General features: G+C 47.6%; 1 protein-coding gene across 1 annotated transcript; it reads left to right on the top strand.

The window, feature by feature from the left end:
• The first annotated feature begins 2,841 nt into the window (after positions 1 to 2,841).
• On the top strand, positions 2,842 to 12,553 carry LOC144172905 (uncharacterized). Its single transcript, XM_077701500.1, has 3 exons — positions 2,842 to 2,930; positions 7,113 to 7,305; positions 12,196 to 12,553. Exons 2-3 carry the CDS (start codon positions 7,132 to 7,134, stop codon positions 12,259 to 12,261), a joined length of 240 nt encoding a protein of 79 aa, XP_077557626.1. The 5' UTR covers positions 2,842 to 2,930; positions 7,113 to 7,131; the 3' UTR covers positions 12,262 to 12,553.
• The last annotated feature ends 5,342 nt before the right edge of the window (positions 12,554 to 17,895 follow it).

Genomic DNA, 17,895 nt, shown 5'->3' with positions numbered 1-17,895 from the left:
GGGACGGTTGGAGGAATGGGACAGCTCGTTTATCTCTCCAGGAGTTAGTTCAAACACGTTCATCGGCTGCTCACGAGATGGCGCTAGCATACCGATAGCCTGGGTGTAATGGTGGCAGTCTTCAGCGGATGGAGCTTTCTCTGACTACAACTCTCGTTTTTCACGTGTCAAAAGTAAGTATCCGCTTACTCAATTACACCTCTCTCAGTTTTAAACCGCCCTGCCTATGCTGATACCAATTTTTCTTCGAAAACACGCGTTAGGGTCGTACTTCATGCAATAACAAGTTTAGCCCTAACAAGAAAATTTTCGCCATTGAATGTATTTTTCGTTGGGCGAACCACCTGGGGAGGAATGGGACATTTGAGTCGCGGGTGGAATGGGACAGTGTCCCATTCCTCCCCACCATACGGCTGGTGCTGTGTCTAGCGAAAAAGCTTCAATGCTTTGCCGCTTTAGTTCCGAAAGCAGTTATTTTTTTATTTGTTATTTAAAGTGTACAAATGCTTGGTGCCGTGATGTTCAATAACAGACAGGCTGTTTCTGCGACAGTTGACGTTAAGACGCGCTAAACCAACGGGGCATCATAAAATGCAATGTTTCTCCACTAAAAAGGTGTGATTACTGTACACATTTGCGAGAAGCCGGGAATAAGCACGTGAATAGTAGGCAGCAATAGGAGCGTTGTTACGTGCATGCAAGGAAGTTAAGCGTGCTTGGTGTGCGTGAATATTTACATTTTCCAATTTTTGATCCATTTCAATTTTCAGGAAGATGCCGCGGGTTTACAAGAGGAAGCATCCCGACAGAGCGCAAACATTAAACAATTTGATCCTGGATGCTGTGAGATTGGTGTGCGATGAAAAGAAAAGTATAAGAGACGTAGCAGAAGCTTTTGAAGCGAGCCCTTCACTTCGGATGACTACAGATGTCATCAGTCACAGACAGACCCGTAACGTCCGTAAGCGGAGAGGTGTCACGACAGACGGCCACCATCACCGAGAAAACGGACAGCGCAAGCCGACTGGAAAGTGATTTGAACTTTGAGACAAACGGCCATGGAGCTCGCAACGTCTCTACAGATGTCTTCCCATTTACTGTCGCCAACGCAGCCTCGACGTCAACTGCATCTCCCAGCCGAATTGTTCCAAGCGACCTAAGGCCCAACCCTACGGCTGCACCGCGTAAGACAGGGCAAAAAGGAAGGAAGAAAGGTAGGACAAAAGTCCTTACGGATACACCCGAGAAGCATGCGATTGAACAAGAAGCTGCAGAGAGGCTGGCACGACAGAGTCTGAAAAAAAGAGCGCTTATCACAGCTGATACTGTCGCCACTACCCGCCCAAAAAAGAAACGGCGACTTCAGAAGGAGTTCAGTTCTTCAAGTGAAGACGACACTGTTGCCGTTGCATTTGATGATTCAGACAGTGACGTGTCGGGTTCCGATAATGAGAGGCGGGACATTTCTGAGGCTGATTGCCCAAACGAAACTTTTCAAGTGACAGAAGGCGATTTTGTCCTTGTCAGATTTGGTAAGAAAAAATCTGACGTTTATTACACGGGTAGAGTCGAAAGTAGTGGCAATGTTGACGTCAGTGTCCAGTTCCTTCGAAAGAAAGAAGTGAGCTCAAAGTTTTATTTTCCTCCGCAGAAAGATATAGGGACTGTGCCAATGACGGATATTGTGATGAAGCTGACAGCGCCAAAAACTATTGGGGGAACGAAGCGCCTGCAAGCTTGCTTCAAGTTCGATGTGGAACTATCGGCTTTTAATGTCCGCTGAAGACGTCGGTACCGATACTTTACTGGCGTTCCATTCCTCCCAAAGGATGTCCCACTCCACCCGAAGGGACGGGTGGAATGGGACAGATTTTAGCTGTTAGAAACTATTTTTTTGCAGTTGTGCTAGAAGTGGCAGTAACCCGTGTTTCTCAGAATTTGCGTAGCTTGTTTCGACTTGTACTACAATCCATCAACCATCTTTTTGCGTTCAAAATAAACAAAACTAAAAATGCATTTGTGAAAAGTGTCCCATTCCTCCCGACTCTCCCCTACAGATGGTTAATTGCGAAGCGCCGTTCCAAACGCAGTTTCAACGACGAAGCGTCTGACATCTTAAACGCAGATGTCCTCTGCAACTTTTTTCTGCTGTGTCGCTATACTATTCCTACATGTTGCGTCCTGCTGTTACCTCCTAATACTTGCACAGATTAGATCGAATTAGCCTATAGGGCTCACTCGCTTACATCTTTGAAATGTCGCCCCTGGGAAGATTAAATTTGTTGTTTGAAATGGACGATCGGCTTATTATCAAAGAAGGAACCGACGTATAGAAGGCATAGGATGTCGGAACTGTTGCACACAGGCAGCTCTGATGGTATTAACAGAAGAAAATCGTGTCGTTTGTAGGGCGGAGTTCAAAGTTTCGGCGCTTCTCAGTAAGGCGTTTTATGTTCGGTTGTTCGTTGGCACCGAACGTTTGTTTATTTTTTTACCACGTTTCTCTAGACCCTTCAGATGTCGACAAATCAAATCCACCAGCACTGAATCCCGAGTGGCATCCTCGCTTCGTCCCCTGAATAAGTCAACCACTCTTAATGGAATTTTCCCGGATGTATCGGGCGCCTCCAGGGAGCAGCACTTTTACCAGTTATTTTTTTCCTTGCTTTCATAAGTTTGACCGCCCACTATCTCTGCCGGCTGGGGAAGATTTCGGACTTAATATGAGCACCCCGCTCCCGCTGTGCAACGAATGCTGCCCCCGGTGACCCCGGCGTCATCCTTTGAAGAACGTCCGCCTGCCGACGTCCAATGAGGACGCAGCGACGTCGCCCTGGTGTGTGTATTTAAGGTTCCCCGAAGAACGGCATTCTCCACTACCTTTCAGAGTGCGCGTTCTGATCGGATTGACTCTGACGAGGGGATATCAGGTAAGCGCACACCAGGTGCTGATGCGTGTTCTGCTGGTTACTGAGCCTCGTTGTGGTCAATGTTTTTGGTGGTATGATATTTTTCCCGCTAAGATTAAGTTTTGAAGTTACGGTGCTTACTACCTTACATTCGTTTCGAATCAAATGTCGTTGTTACTTTCGGGGAGCGGCATCACGACACCGCTCGTGATGCAACTCCTCACGTTACCGTGGAGTGGCATTAAACGCCACTCCCTACGAAAGGAGTAACTCATTATCCATCCCATTGCATTGCGTAGCCATACTGCCTAGAAGGGAGCAAAGGCATGCCAATATATCTTTTTTCGCTGAGGTTAGACCCTGTCATTTCCTTTAGGAAGGAATAACAGTAGCCTACGTTTTGATTCGCTTTAAAGCGCCTATAGACATGAAGTAAGCGTATTGACAGATTTCCGATCCATAGACTGAGAAAGCGCTTACATGAGCTGGGAAGGAAAAAAACTTTAGAACTGGAGTCGCTGCCACCAGCGATTTTCCGCGCAATGATTAGCGGTGTCACAAGTCCTGGAACAAATTATTAGCTGGCTTTGTTAGAAACGGATCAGTGAAGCAGCTAAGCGTGACCTAGGATTATGGTTTCCGAAGAGTACGATGTATTTAGTTTTCGGCCGCGTTTTAGTAGGATCGCATGGGCAAGACGATCCTGATGCTATGTTGGTACTGTATATCAAAGACAGCAATGCGCAATTTATCACCAGATTAGGCCTTCCTTGTAGCTTCAAGGCGAACTTTTGCACGCCATTGGAGGCATAACAAGAGCAGTTACCGGTAAGGTTTTTGTGGGGTTTTCACCAGAGAGTGACAATAGCAGCCACTCGCTCAATAGTTGCGATGAAGAAGCGCTCGGTGTCAACTATAGGTACGAAAGCAGCAGCCCACGTTGAGTGGTGGGCAGGCCTTCAAACGGGTTCTGGTTACAAGTTGGAAACCAGCCAATATTGTGCCACATTTTAGTCGCAACAGCTCGTCCAATGCTACACGCTTTTTAGCCCTGATGAGATTTGTAGGCATTGTAAGTGAGCTGTGGGGCAGGTTGCGAGTGTTTTTCGATAAATTTACGCGCATTTTAACGCGAAAAAGTTCGTTCGAAAGTTCCGTTTCCCTCGCATCGACCTTATTTGATTATGACTGCACACGTGCAACTGTAAAAGGGTAAACAGAACGGATTACTAGCATATTTAACCGCAACAACCCGCACGCGAGCAAGCGAAATTCGATACTACATACGAAATGTGCGAAAACCCAAAATTTGCCAGATTCACGCAGAATGCAACCACATTGCAAATCAATGTGGCGTCATTAAAGTAGTTTGTGCGCGGTCGCGAACGGTCCGTGGTGTTTTCCGTTCGGCCACCCGTTACCATAGACAAAGGCTCTGGACTTCCACGAAATAGTGAAATAATGGATCGTATGAGTTAAACAGCAGTATGCAGCCCCAAATAACACTTAGAGAACTTCACTTCTGTGTCTCTCTAAGGGTCCCATGGCCGAGAACTTACTGCGAAAAAGAAAAAATTAATCCCCGCAGAAGTTCGGATTATGCCAAACCTAGGTAGACGAGAGCGCAGGATTGGATGTATTGAAGCCTTAGCTCGACTGAAATTTTTTAGCTTATTAACGATGACCGCTTGGGATAAAAAATAATTATTAATTTTTTTGCAGATTTCTTATAGATGCGTAAGCATGGCTAAAGCTTGGAACGCCACGCGAATGTCATGGCGCCATGTACGCACTCACACCCACACCATGGACTCCACGATCAGCTCCGCCAACACGCCTTTGCCGATCGAGGAGGCAGTGCACATACACGAGCACAGACAGCCGCGTGCTGAGCAACGCGACGAGCAAGTGCTCCACCGTTCCTCCCCACTGCGCAGGCGCGGCGCATACTGACATCACGTGTCCTCTTTCTTCTCTGATCTACTATCGTTCGATCTTTCGACTCGAAGCTAGCCTCACCCAGGCTTCAAGCGCGTGTTACGATTTACCGCAACTGACTTGGCAACCTTGCGAATCACGAGCCAATTTCCTGAGAAGCTGTTATAGCATATCCACATATATGGCAAAAAACTAGCCCCCACTCCTCCAAGCGCTGGCAAGTGTCCTGCAAACACCTTACAGCTTGGTTCCCCACCAAATACATCAATGACATCGCGTAAACTATCTAAAGTTCGTAACACGCGCAATAACGCTTTCGGCTGCATATATTAAAATGATTTTCAAATGCCGTTTGAGCAGCTCATTTCAAACTTTGCCGCCCACTTCAGTAATAGTATGCCGCCTTACATTCCATTGCAGTTTCAACTATGTGCCGACTTTAGTTCTTTCAGGGCAGGGGGCAGTTGTACGACTCCTCTTAGTAGGGGGAAAATGCGCACTGAGTAAATTTTTCTAAAATGTTCAACCGACAAATCTGAAAGTTTTTGCGGCCATCCAGCCAGGTATTTCCTTTCTTCCATAGAAATTTAATGTGTGGGCAGCATTTGGTTCTCCCGGTATGCACTGGAAAACATCCGTGTGCCGCTTTGAAGTGCTTGCAATAATTTTTAACGCTAAAGCAATATGGGGTCCATTGAATGAAAAATTCGGCGGCTGTATCAGCGCAACGACTAGCTAAAATCGCCGCCGACTCGAATAGAATAAAAATAAATAAAATGAGTCGAAACGAAATTAATCGATTTGGGTCCGGATGGGAGAAGGACCAAGGCATCCGGAATGCGAGTCAAGCAGGCGTCCTACCACGCCGGTTCAGCTCCATGTGGTCTCAACGCATGGACTAGCTCACAACGCATGCTCTAGGTCCATCTTAAGTAAGCTACAGTGAAGCTTACTAAACCTAGTGGACCTAGTGCATGTGTTGTGAGCTGCGACTTAAAAAAAGCGTCGACTACCGGTACACGCAGCTCCGCGTACAACAAATTTGACCTTTCTTTGCATCTCAGTAGGGCGAACATAGAAGTAACCCCATGTTAAAGCTGCATATATGCATAATAACATACCCATTCAGGTGGATTGGCCAGGGACGATGGTTGCTACCGCCAGAGGCTCGCCGCCAATTCCCTAATTACAATTTAGCACCGACGTCAACGTAATCAAACAAAATTCCCTCTTAGAGCACTCATCAGCTCTGAGGCGTAGCACACACCCACAAAAGTGTATTGGCCGGCGTCCGCCGCCAAGACACAACAGAAAGGACCACGTACTGGTGGGCAAACTTTTGCCATGTGCATTGGCATCGACGGGTTCCGTGGCGTGCGCTCTGCATTATACTGCCAAGCCAGGCCTGTCTGCGCTGCAGCACGTGACGTACCGCTATGGCGCCTGAACATCTCCCGCTCAAAAGGAGGAGTGGACCTCTCCATAGGGGTTGCCTATCACACTGCGCAAGAATAAATGCACTTGAATTATAAGCAATTCCGCCCAAAGAATCTCGGTGTACGGCCAACCTAACGTAGAAACTCTGATGAGCAACCCTCACAAATTCCATCACAAGCTTCAAAATATATCTCTCAGAAGAAGCTGAAGATGTTAGTCGCAGTACAAAACTCCAACGAGCAGTCTGCGGCGTCCAAATGGACATTTAAGCTTCCGCATTCCCAAATTATAAGATTAGTTAAGTGTCCGCGAGGTTTTTTATCCCCGTGGTTTACTCCCGCACTAGCGACTTTGGCCTTACATTTCGCATAATGGGTGCCACGTTCCCTGAAACTTTAATCATCCACGTAATTAGTTCTTGTAGGACGGCGAGAAAAAATCTATCCGCTTCGCATAACACCTCTAAATGTGGCAAAAAAGCGCGTTTAGTAATTCCTTTCAAAGAGAACAATTGACATGCAATTCTGAAGTTTCACCGCACATCACTCTTCACGCGCGCCTAATTCTCCAAACATTTGAACTCGTGGCGCCATTGTGTTCTACCGACACACCGGGAAATATGTATGTGACGCTGTAAAGTGCTTCTATAGTCGCACTAACAGCAACGCTTAAAAAAACGTAAATCTGTAGAAGAGGTTTTCTCCATTGCATGCTGCATTGCTCCGAGTTTCGTGCAACAGTTTAATGGAACTATTGACCCCGTGGGGCCACCGCGTTGGGGATCGCGATTCCCAGCACCACGTGATGCCGCTGTCATTCGGTCCGCAGGTGATCGAGCGCCGTCGGCATGGCATCGGTGTCCATGAAGTTCTCCCTGCTGGTCCTCCTGGCGACGCTGCTCGCGATGAACCAGGCCTGCGGCCAGATCACCTTCTCTAAGAACTGGCAGCCGGGAAAGCGCAGTGAAATGTGCTCCCAAAAGGAGGCCCAGGCCATCATCAAGCTGCGCCACTTCCTACTCGTACGTTCTGTCAATTGCACTTGTTATCGCTACTTTCTAACGCTAGAGGGTACACGGCGTCTGTTCAGCGTAAGGCCCCTCGTTCAGCGGTCTCTTACTAAAAAAAAAAAAAAAAACGTTTGAGAGTGGTAGTTGAGAAAGCTTACAGTGCTTGGACTGCGTGAATACTTAAGCCTCGCACGCGCGCCCGATCCAGCCGTTAACTGGAATTTGCTCATTAAATTCTTGGTAGAAATAGCTACAGAATTATTTAACATTGGAATGAAATGGGAAAATCGGTCGTCTTAAACAAGAAAGACAACCATTTTGAGATGCACGTTCTGTTTTCGGAAATACATTCAAAACTTCATAATATTTCTTTCCTTACACTGCAGCAATGGCATCTGCCTTTTGGGGAATTTCTTATTCTAGCAGGTATTTTGTTTTTAAAGCACATCCTGCAAGAAAGTTATAAAGAAGTTGTTTACACAATTCGCGTTTCATATGGTGGTGTGTCAACTTACTCGCACCAAGCTCATAAAAAAAACACCTTCATGCTTTTTCAGGCACTTTCTATTGTAAATTCTCAAACAATGAAAGGCTGTACTTTTTTTATAATACTGGTGACGCTTAAAAAATTGTTACCGTGGTCATTCTATGATTTGTCATTTTTCTTTTAAACGCGCCGCATTTTTTTGTAAACATCAACTGCACTAGGAAGTGTGACACCGGGAGATCACTTGAGAGTAGTTACGTGCGTTCACTAAGCTGTACACTAATGCAACAGCTTCAGTTCGAATTGCCTATCACTCACTCATGCACTCACTCACTCACTCATGCACTCACTCACTCACTGACTCACTCACTGACTCACTCACTCACTCACTCACTCACTCACTCACTCACTCACTCACTCACTCACTCACTCACTCACTCACTCACTCACTCACTCACTCACTCACTCACTCACTCACTCACTCACTCACTCACTCACTCACTCACTCACTCATTCTCACGCAAGCACGCACGCACGCACGACTCACCCCCGTGCGCCCGTGACTACTCCTTCCACAACGAATAACACAACTTGGAGATTAGAGGGCAGCGCAATGAACGGGACGAAGCGAAGACGAGACAAACACAAGCGCTACATATGCCATACGGGCCGTTGCATCAACGACCGTTTGCGTGAACACGCCGATGCGCTCAATGGGTCTGTTGGCGGTCACCTCGCAGCGCACTGCAAAAAAACACTTGTGTTTGTCTCGCCTTCGCTTCGTCGCGTTCATTGCGCTGTCCTCTACTCTCAAAGTTATGTACCAACCGGCTCAAGCTTCCACTCTTCTGAATAACAGAACCCATACGTCTCAGACACTGCGCTGTCGCCAAGATAAAGGAGCTAGCAAATTTAATGTCGTAGACGTGGGAAAAAAGTTTCTCCTAGTTTTTTTACTAGAGCCCTTTGTCGCAAACAAGTAAAACAAAGGACGAGAAGCTTGTAGTTTCCTGCTTCTCGTTGTCTGTGCCAATATGCAACGCTCTTCACGCCTGCAGGTAGAGCAATGACGACGCATACAGTTCATGAGAACAGGAAGTTTTTGATGCACGCATTACTTCGCCCATACAGTTACGAGATCACGTCCCCAGATCGACGTGGCCAGAACCTGACTGAAAAATCTAAATATTTGGCGGCGTGTAGTTGTGATCGAAATTCCCATTGGGTGCGTGTAGCCGATTGTAACCCACGAAAAAGCGACTCCTGGAAGCCGACTCGGGCAATTGAGCCCACTTAGTCACGAGCGTAAAGGGAAGACAAGAATAGTCCGAAAATATAGCCCGCCAAGGCTGCTAAGCCGGCCGAGAAAATGTAAAAAAAGAGGAGGCAGAAAAAGAGGTCAAACATTACAGTCACCAAATAAAACCCACCCTAAACCCCGTTGCTTTTAACGTTGGCACTATCGCTTCGCTTGCTTGTCTGCTTTCTTTCACTATATTCTTTGGGGGGCATAATTTCAACTGTTCATCTTGTACGGCTCCCGCTACCAGCAACCTGCATGCTCAAGCCCCCTTCCTTTGGGCGGGTCTGACCCGAGAAAAAAAAAAAACGAAGGAATGCGTCTAGTGAGAACCAGTGTTTGTGCAGGCGTGTGTGAGAGCGAAATTTCGTTTCAATGACAGGCTCTGTGGTCCCGGCGTAAGAGGGTTCAGCTTCATCTAGGGCTATTTTGTTTTTAACATCGTCCAGACACTTGGCGGTCTCTGCGAACATAGGCCGAAATTACTGTACCGCCCCAATGCTTGTTTGGAGAGGGGGCTTCACAGCAGCAAGACCCTTCCTGCTAGGCTGCATCCTTTACAGGATATACGAAGTAACATTGCTGAGGTAGAAACGGAGCTGTCAGTTTTGAAGGCGGCTGAAGAGAGTTGTGAACGTTGCGTAGTCACTTTGTTGGGCTAAAACTGTGGGTAAGAAATGCGAGTCATTTTGGTGAGTCTGCTCTTCTCCTTTTTTTGGCCGGAACGCTGGTTCAGTAATATCTAGAGACCGGATTTTAGGCAAATGCCTATTCTGTTCCTCGCACTCCTGTCGCGCCATGTTGATATATGATCACGAATTAGAGGTTAAATGGCTTAAAGTGTATATAAATGCCTACTTTCAATAGCGGCGCCTACTTGAACACTATTTAAACTCAAATTTCGCTTTCGGGTGCAGTTTGAGACCTTTATTCACGTACCAGGCAGCATTGACTGTTTTGAGCTTTATAGGGTTCAACCTAGTCCTCCAGTTCAAGCAACCCCCGGAAAACATCCGCTAGCACCAGTAGAATGGGACTGTCATTCTCAATGACAAGAGGCGCAATTTTGAGTAAAAAAATCTGGATATGGTGTTGGTTTGCCATTGTTTCCACAATTTTCAAATTGTTTCCTAGACTACGTTCCTCGTGCTCTCCAAATATGAGCAGTCGCGTCCTTGATTCCAGAAGTATACTCAAACCCAACTTTATTTTAAACGCAACGGTTGAGAATCGCATGCATTTGTTAGCACATCACTATCATATGGAAGGGCCGACGGCGAAACATGACGGCACTGCTGCATTTCCATACATTTTGAATTTCAAACTGCCGATAGGCTCTGAAACTTGCTTCTCCTTCAAAGTTTTTTTTTTTTTTTTTTTTTCGGCTGCTAAACACCTTTTGAAAAACGCTGTTAAGTGTGTGGAAGTGCATTTGCCAGTATTTGCACGTCTCGATGGTTCAATTCGCATATCATTGTATATTAGAAAATTGCTAGAGCTGTAGCTAACAGTACTCAAGTAAGAGCGCATGAATTCCTTGATAAATCATAGTCTCTCTTGCATTAATTATTTGTGTCTGTTTCTGTTTTGTCGTAATTAAGTTGTCAGCATACATACAGTAGCGCTTTTTGTCGTCAGGATTCCCAGCTCTCAAGTATTCTTTGTCATGCCTGATTCAATATATGCGACGCTCGAGCAAATGACAGCGGCCATTGAACATGAATGTGAGCACTGTGCTTGTTGATCAAGTCCATAGATCGCCATTAGTTTAGCAGACTTACGGAACAAATGAACGGATATGCTCAACAATTGGCGCTTTTGTGTCATCATTAACAATAATTATTTTGGTTTGCCTGTTGTCGATACAGGTGGCGCATGTCTTCGTTTGAAATTATTTGCATTGATGCAAAATTTTATGGTGCCTATATTTCCGACGTTTGGAGCCTAGAACGGTGTTTTGACTAAACATTTCACGCACCTACAACGCGATTTTTAGTGCCTAAAAATCCGGCTTCTAGTAATAGCGTAAGGGTTATGCCTGCGGGAACAGCCTAGTAGATGACGCTCGCACTGGCATCAGCTTTCTGCGTACACACCCATTTTCGCTTATTTTGCATTCCTTAAGCATGGTAAGGCACTTCGCACCCGCGATATTATTTTAAAAGGTGATAGGTCGTACCCTAAGGAAAATAAAAGGGGACAACAACCCTTTCTAGAAAGCCGCTTCGGTCTCTCACAACCATTAGCCAGGAATAGAAGAATCATACCCAGCTTTCTCGCTCAAGATTCCGACCTCTCAGGAACCTAGCAAAATTACTTTAGGAAAATGATATTTTGCACAAAGCAAGAAGTAAACGTGAAGATAAAAACACTAGAAGAAGTTTCCAGGATTCTGAATAGTTTATGTGCAGTTCGCTGTCAAATCTTACTCCCCATGCATTACTGTGGGATAGTTTCCAGGGTTCAGGAACCTAGCCGCAAAACGTGCAAGACTTGAAACTGTGCGCAAAGGTAGTGTTCACCCCCAATATTAGCAGTGCAAAATAAATTTACATTACGCTAAATAACTACAGAGTAATCGCTGTTGAAAGGACTGCCATGAGCGGGAAAGCTGCACATGGAGAAGAGATCGCTCCCAGGGTTGTTCAGGAGATTCGGAGCATATAATTACTCAATCGCATAAAGACACTTGCCCTGCGTGACTGTTTGTTTCGTTTGATAAAACAAAACGTTAGTTTAGCTAGGCAATTTCAGTTTGATTTCGCGAGCTTCAACGTACATCGATTCATTTTTGTATTTCAGGAATGCGTACCTAATGACAAGTTTACTGCCAAGGCTGCGCTAAAAATCTGTTGCAAAAGGAGATTTCATGCTCCGTTCTCTCACGACAGGCTGCTACCCACGACATGCCGCAGCTTTGGTGCACGTCATGAATCGATTAATAAAATAAAAAAATTATGTGAAGTATGACCACGGAAACTTATCTGTCCAGAATCCGGAATATCCAAGGATGAATTGTGGCTTTAGAAACATGTCTGCTCGTGCTGTCACCACGAATTACTGCCGACGAGTGATACTGCTGACCAGTGTTTAATTTTTACTTTTCGCATTTCAGGAGGAAGCCAAACGCCTTGAAGAGTGTCGCCTCTTTTATTCAAACGAAGCCAACTCCGAAGATTAAGCGGGTTTATTGCCGTACCGTCAAATTATCCACACTTTCTAGTGGCAAAAAAATTCTATATGAGTCTTATACAAGACATCCATGTGTAACAAAATAAAAAAAACACCTAATTAGTTGCCTCAATATTCCTGAGCACACACGTGCACACTCGTGTGCTGAGGTTTCAATACATAGGGTTTTGGTGCCCGTAAATTTCCTGGCATGCATACGGTAGCACGAATAAATTTTGCGTATATAATTTTTTCTTTGCAGAGAGCAATTTTTTGCCTGGACGCAGTCTAGGTTCCCGGCTGTAGGATGACGAAGCAATTTATGATTTAGTAAAAGCATTTGCAACCTCAACATTTTTCTTCACAACGTACGTCTCAAATCGAACCGTGTCTGGTGACACCATCAATATGAGCGCATATACATCAACGTAAGCTTGAGTAGCAATCAAGACTCGCAATGTTCAACTGGCCGAAACGAAACCCACGCTGTTCAGCGGTAAGAATACATGCCAGAAAAGCACCATACGTTCTCAACACCAGAAATCTTCAATGGCTATGGCTACCCACTCCTGATAGACATCTGATTTTTTAGAAATGTTAGTTGTACTCTTACAGGCGGTATACCGGATCTGATACCGAGACGATTTCGTTCACTTAGTCGCACAGGCAAGAACTCCATGAGAGCACAGAATGGGCTACAGGCTTTGGAACCTGCGTCTTTGGCCCCTTGATATTTGGCTATGAATTTCGCCCCATGGTATTGGATGTATATGTGCGTGCTACGTCAGGGTTCGTATGAACATTTGTGTGGGCGGGATAGCATAACTTTCGCCGTATTCACGTAAAGACACGTGCGCAGTCGTCCGCGCACTTAACCACATAGAATAGCAGATCGAACTTTGGAGGGTCATATCTGGAAAATGCTGATGCTGACTGTGTAAACAAATGTTGGGTATTGAAGCGGCCCCCGCTTGCTCTAGGTAGCTCTGTGGCTCTCTGTTATGTGTGTGTGCACGTTTGTGTACGTGCATGGAAAACACTACGGGGGTACAGGTCCTGCGTATTTACCACTTCCTTCGAAGCGAAGGTATCCCTCCACCTTTTATGTCCTCCTTAACATTAATTAATGAGGGAATGTAGTGCGTAATGCGGAGAACGTAATGTAGAATGTAGAATTAATGTCGGCTCTTTCGACCGAAACAAATAAAATATCTCCCGTCGTACTTAGAACTGTACATATATCTTACTGCCTGACCGGTACCACTTCCGTCCACCCATGCGAAAAAAGGAAATGATTGCCGCACTAGGCGGCCCGCCCTTCAGACAGACAGACAGACAGACAGACAGACAGACAGGGAGAGAGAAACATTGTTAATGGGCAAGTGAAGCCAGCCAGGCTAGGCGCCCGACTTGCTACACCAAATGAGGGTGAAGGTGTGACGAAAATATATGAAAAGAACTATCACTTACACATGAATACTCAAACTCACAGATGCATATGAAAACCACTCACACAATCAGGCGATATACCTAGTCATTTGCCCGAGACTTCATAGTTCGCTGTCAAATCCAGTGCTCTGGAGGAACGTCAAAAGCGCCTTTGCTGCGCGACTTGCCATGCCTGTTGTAAGCCAGGGCCCAAGGAAATGCTTCGAAGAGATCTGGGCGGACACGGGCAGGCCCAGAGAAAGCGTAGCCGTGGTACGCCCAAGTTCGTAGCGAGAATGTGTCTCAGGTCCTCGCGAACTGTAGGGTCGGGCACAGTGGTGAGGAAATCTGGCCCTTCAGACACTCTTTCTTTCCGGCATATGCGTTTTGCATCAAAGGAACCCTAAATGTGAGTATTTTCTCTCTGCAATAAGCCAAAATTTAGAAATTTGGCTGCTCGCGTTCATATTTTATCGCAGACAGTGATTAACTCCGGGCTTTATACGCCACGACGCATCTTGATCGCCATTATTATCGTGACCCGTTCCCGTTAATCCAGAATGCATGAATGTGTATGGGTTTTGCAGGTAAGGGGTATGGGGATAATGTTAATTGGAATATGGGCATAGTTCTTCAATATACACCATTTGCGAAACTCTGCTTCAGGATCCGGGCGACGCGGTCCCCCCTGCTTCATTAAAGCTAAGGGGCAAGTGTAGGCGGCGTGGCACCTAGGGGACAAAAACTAGTCTTACCAAACATTTACTTAACAACGAAAGGTAATAAATTAAAGCTTGGTTTTTGAATGAGAAAACAGAAATCGGAATAGGCGGGCCCTACCCCACTCTGGTGATTTTCTCGTTCTTCACGAGTTTTAACGAACTCTCATTGCTCCGAGATTTACAAGCAACCATCTGGCACCTAAGCTTCACGTTCGGAGGGCGCTGCGGCGCCCCCCGGCCTCTCCAGTGAGCATCTTGCCAAGTGCACGGCGGTTAGGCTTCGGCCGCCGCGACCGCCTCCGTGCCCAGCATCGGGCGAAGATGGAAGCCGGCGCAGCATCAACAGCAGCTACGTCGCTGCCAACAATTGATATGTCAACTGCAGTGCCTGCACAAGTCACCTCTCCACTACTTGGAAGTGATCAGATGGACACTATGGCGCAGTCCTCCGAACAGCGGCTAACCTCGGCGCCCCAGGTGATGACTGTGCCGCCTCCTGATCATTGCCCGATGGAAGTAACAGTACAGACACCACGGTCACCGTCAGAGCCTGGGACGTCAACCGCTTCCAAAAGGCTACCAGACCCTCCATCTCAGGATGGCAAAAACATCGCCGTCTCACCGGGGGGGAAACGACCTCGTACCAATCCTCGTCCGCCGGAGTCCATGTCATCCCAGTCATCATACAAGATGATAATCAAGCCCAAGTGCAACTTCGACATGTCCAGGCTCCCAAATCGCATCATTCAGCGTACCTTGGACACATACCTTCATGTAAGTGAATTCAAGGGATTTGCCCTACACCGCCCCACGAACACCATTTCCGTCTGGGTGCACAGTATGGAAGATGTCAGCCTTCTACAATCTCTGCAAACCATTGAGGTCTCTAAAGATCTGACTGTACCGGTGCAGGCCTACCTCTCTTCAGGCACAGACCTTCGACGGTACGTTGTTTCTGGCGTGGATGCTGGAGAAGACCCGGCCACCCTTTTACAAGACCTGAAGTGCTCTACGCACCGCGTGGTTGCTGCCCGTTACCTTGGGAAAGGGCGCTCTTGTCTTGTTACACTAAGTGGACCCTCCGATTCACCGCCTCGCATGTACTACTATGGATGCGTCCTTCACGTTCGCCAGTACCGTCCATCTGCAGTGTACTGTTACAAATGCCTCCGCCCCGGACATATGAAGGCTTCATGCCCATACACTGCTGCAGAAGTGGCGGAGACGACGACATCGCAGTTCACATGTGGACTTTGCAAGACCAACGATCATCAGATTACCTCTCCACTGTGCCCCACCAAGCGGAAGGCAACAGAGCAGATGCGACAACGCCAGACCCTACAACTTGCTACTTCACGTCACCAACAGAATGTCACCACAATTGAAGTATCAAATCGTTACGCAGCACTGTCGACCGACATTACAGAAGAACAATCGTATGAAATTGAGGAACCTGACCCACAGTTCAAACCGAGTTACAGTGAAGTCACTCGTACTAAGAGTCGCCCTTCACGCACCCGTATGGACGCGACCCTGACCGAAGAGACTGAAACACTGGACGCGTTAGATCAACGCCTGGCAACACTGGAGGCCGAAATTCAGCGCATCCGGAGAAGACGTGTCATACTGTCTCAGCGACACAACCAGCAGCGCTTACCAACTCCACCTGCCCCACATTCGTCTTTCACGACTTCACCTGCCACACCACCGTCCTTCCCGGTGCACACAAGGGAGACGCCGATGACACCACAGCAGCTCCTGATGTTCGTGTCGAAGCAGCTACAGCATTTGGCTTCGGTGCTCGCGGCTCATCTCTCGCGATGACTAGCACCACAGGGCCTACACACCTGTCTTGTGTTCTCCAGTGGAACTGTAGGGGCTTAACGGGTAAGCTCGGTGAACTGAAATACCGCATGCGCATTGGCCAATTATCTGCATGGGCCCTCCTGCTACAAGAAACAAACTGCGCTCCGCAAATATCGGAGTTCAATGTACATACGTCGCCAAGCATTCGGGACCGCCGGGGTGTACGTCCGGACATCCCCCCAGGCAAAGCAATTGTATACGTACGTTCCCACTTGCCACAAGCCCAGGTCCCTCTTCCCGCGTGGTGCACCGCTTGGCAAGAGGTGGTAGCTGTGCGAGTTCGCCTATCCCACTCAGAGGTGATTCTCGTATCTTATTACGCTCGACCGAGCAGTGGTCATGCCAGTCGAATTCGGTTAGGCTGGCTTTCACATCTCCGCCGCAACTTCCCAGGAGTCCCGATTCTGGTGTGTGGAGACTTTAATGCCCCGCATGGATCCTGGGGCTACCCGAGGAACAGCTCTAGAGGTCAGCTGGTTGAAGACACATTTAGGGGGGCGAACTTTCAACTCCTAAATGATGTTCTCAGCCCCACTCGTCGGCAAACACACCCTCGCACACCGTCTTACTCTCCGGACCTGACTTGGTGGCTTGGGCACGGTGCGCCCTCATGGCACTTGGAGCTCGACTGCTGGGCGAGTGATCACCATCCCATTTATATTAGGCTTGCTGCAGGACCGGTGCCGCGACTTCGTCGACGCTGCCGGGTCATCGATTGGGATGAGTTCAGATCACAGCTCTCCCCCCTCGAACAAGAGACTGATGACCCAATTTCTATCTTACAAAGCGCACTGCACGCATCAACGCACATCTCTTGGGTAGATGAAGCCCGACCTACGCCTGACCTTCATCTGCTCCGATTGTGGGCCGCCCGCCGTCGCGCGGAACTGACTGCGGCCCGCCAACCTTCATCTGAGAGTGCCAAGATCCACCTTAATCACCTGACAGCCCAAGCGCGAAGACATGAACGACGTCTTTCCAGGGCTCGCTGGATGGATTGGTGTGCTTCCCTCGGTCCCTCAACAAACACAGCCTCGATATGGCGCACGTTTCAGGCAATGGAACGAGGCCGCAAGCCGCAGAACCCCTTGGACAATGCTTACCTAGCATCGGGTCTCTCCTTGCAAGAATTTGCGGATGAGGCAATGAAGGCTTTTTTCCCCAATTATGACACGCCTCCTCCTTCCTTTGGGGGACCTTCACCCCTTCCCCCTGAGGCAGGCCGACCCCTTACCATGGAAGAGGCAGCTGGTCTTGTTTCCCCCTTCACCATGGCGGAATTATTGGCAGCCATCGACTCAGCAGGAACACATAAGGCACCGGGCCCCGATGGCATACAGTACGAAGTGTATAAGAACTGCACAGAGAAGTATCTCCAGGTCATACTGACCACTATAAACGAAGCTTGGGCCTCTGGATGCGTACCCACTTTCTGGAAGCACGCAGAAATCATAGGCGTCCCGAAAGCAGGAAAACCACCGGATAGACTCAGCAATCTACGGCCGATTGCTCTGACATGTACCTTATGCAAGCTGGCTGAGCGTATGCTAGCATCAAGGCTCACATGGTGGCTTGAGGGCATGGGTTGGTACCATCCCTCTCAGATCGGCTTTCGGCCCCACATCGGC

This window comes from Haemaphysalis longicornis, unplaced genomic scaffold (assembly GCF_048455015.1).
Source record: "Haemaphysalis longicornis isolate Haplotype H1 unplaced genomic scaffold, Haemaphysalis longicornis Haplotype H1 scaffold_1, whole genome shotgun sequence".
NCBI classification, from domain to species: domain Eukaryota; kingdom Metazoa; phylum Arthropoda; class Arachnida; order Ixodida; family Ixodidae; genus Haemaphysalis; species Haemaphysalis longicornis.
This window is presented reverse-complemented; position numbering and strand designations above follow the sequence as displayed.

Bases quoted from the DNA above. Each gene is read 5' to 3' on its own strand.
- LOC144172905 (XM_077701500.1), top strand. From the start codon at position 7,132: ATGGCATCGGTGTCCATGAAGTTCTCCCTGCTGGTCCTCCTGGCGACG. The intron at 7,306-12,195 runs GTACGTTCTGTC...TTCGCATTTCAG, and splicing joins AGCTGCGCCACTTCCTACTC to GAGGAAGCCAAACGCCTTGA.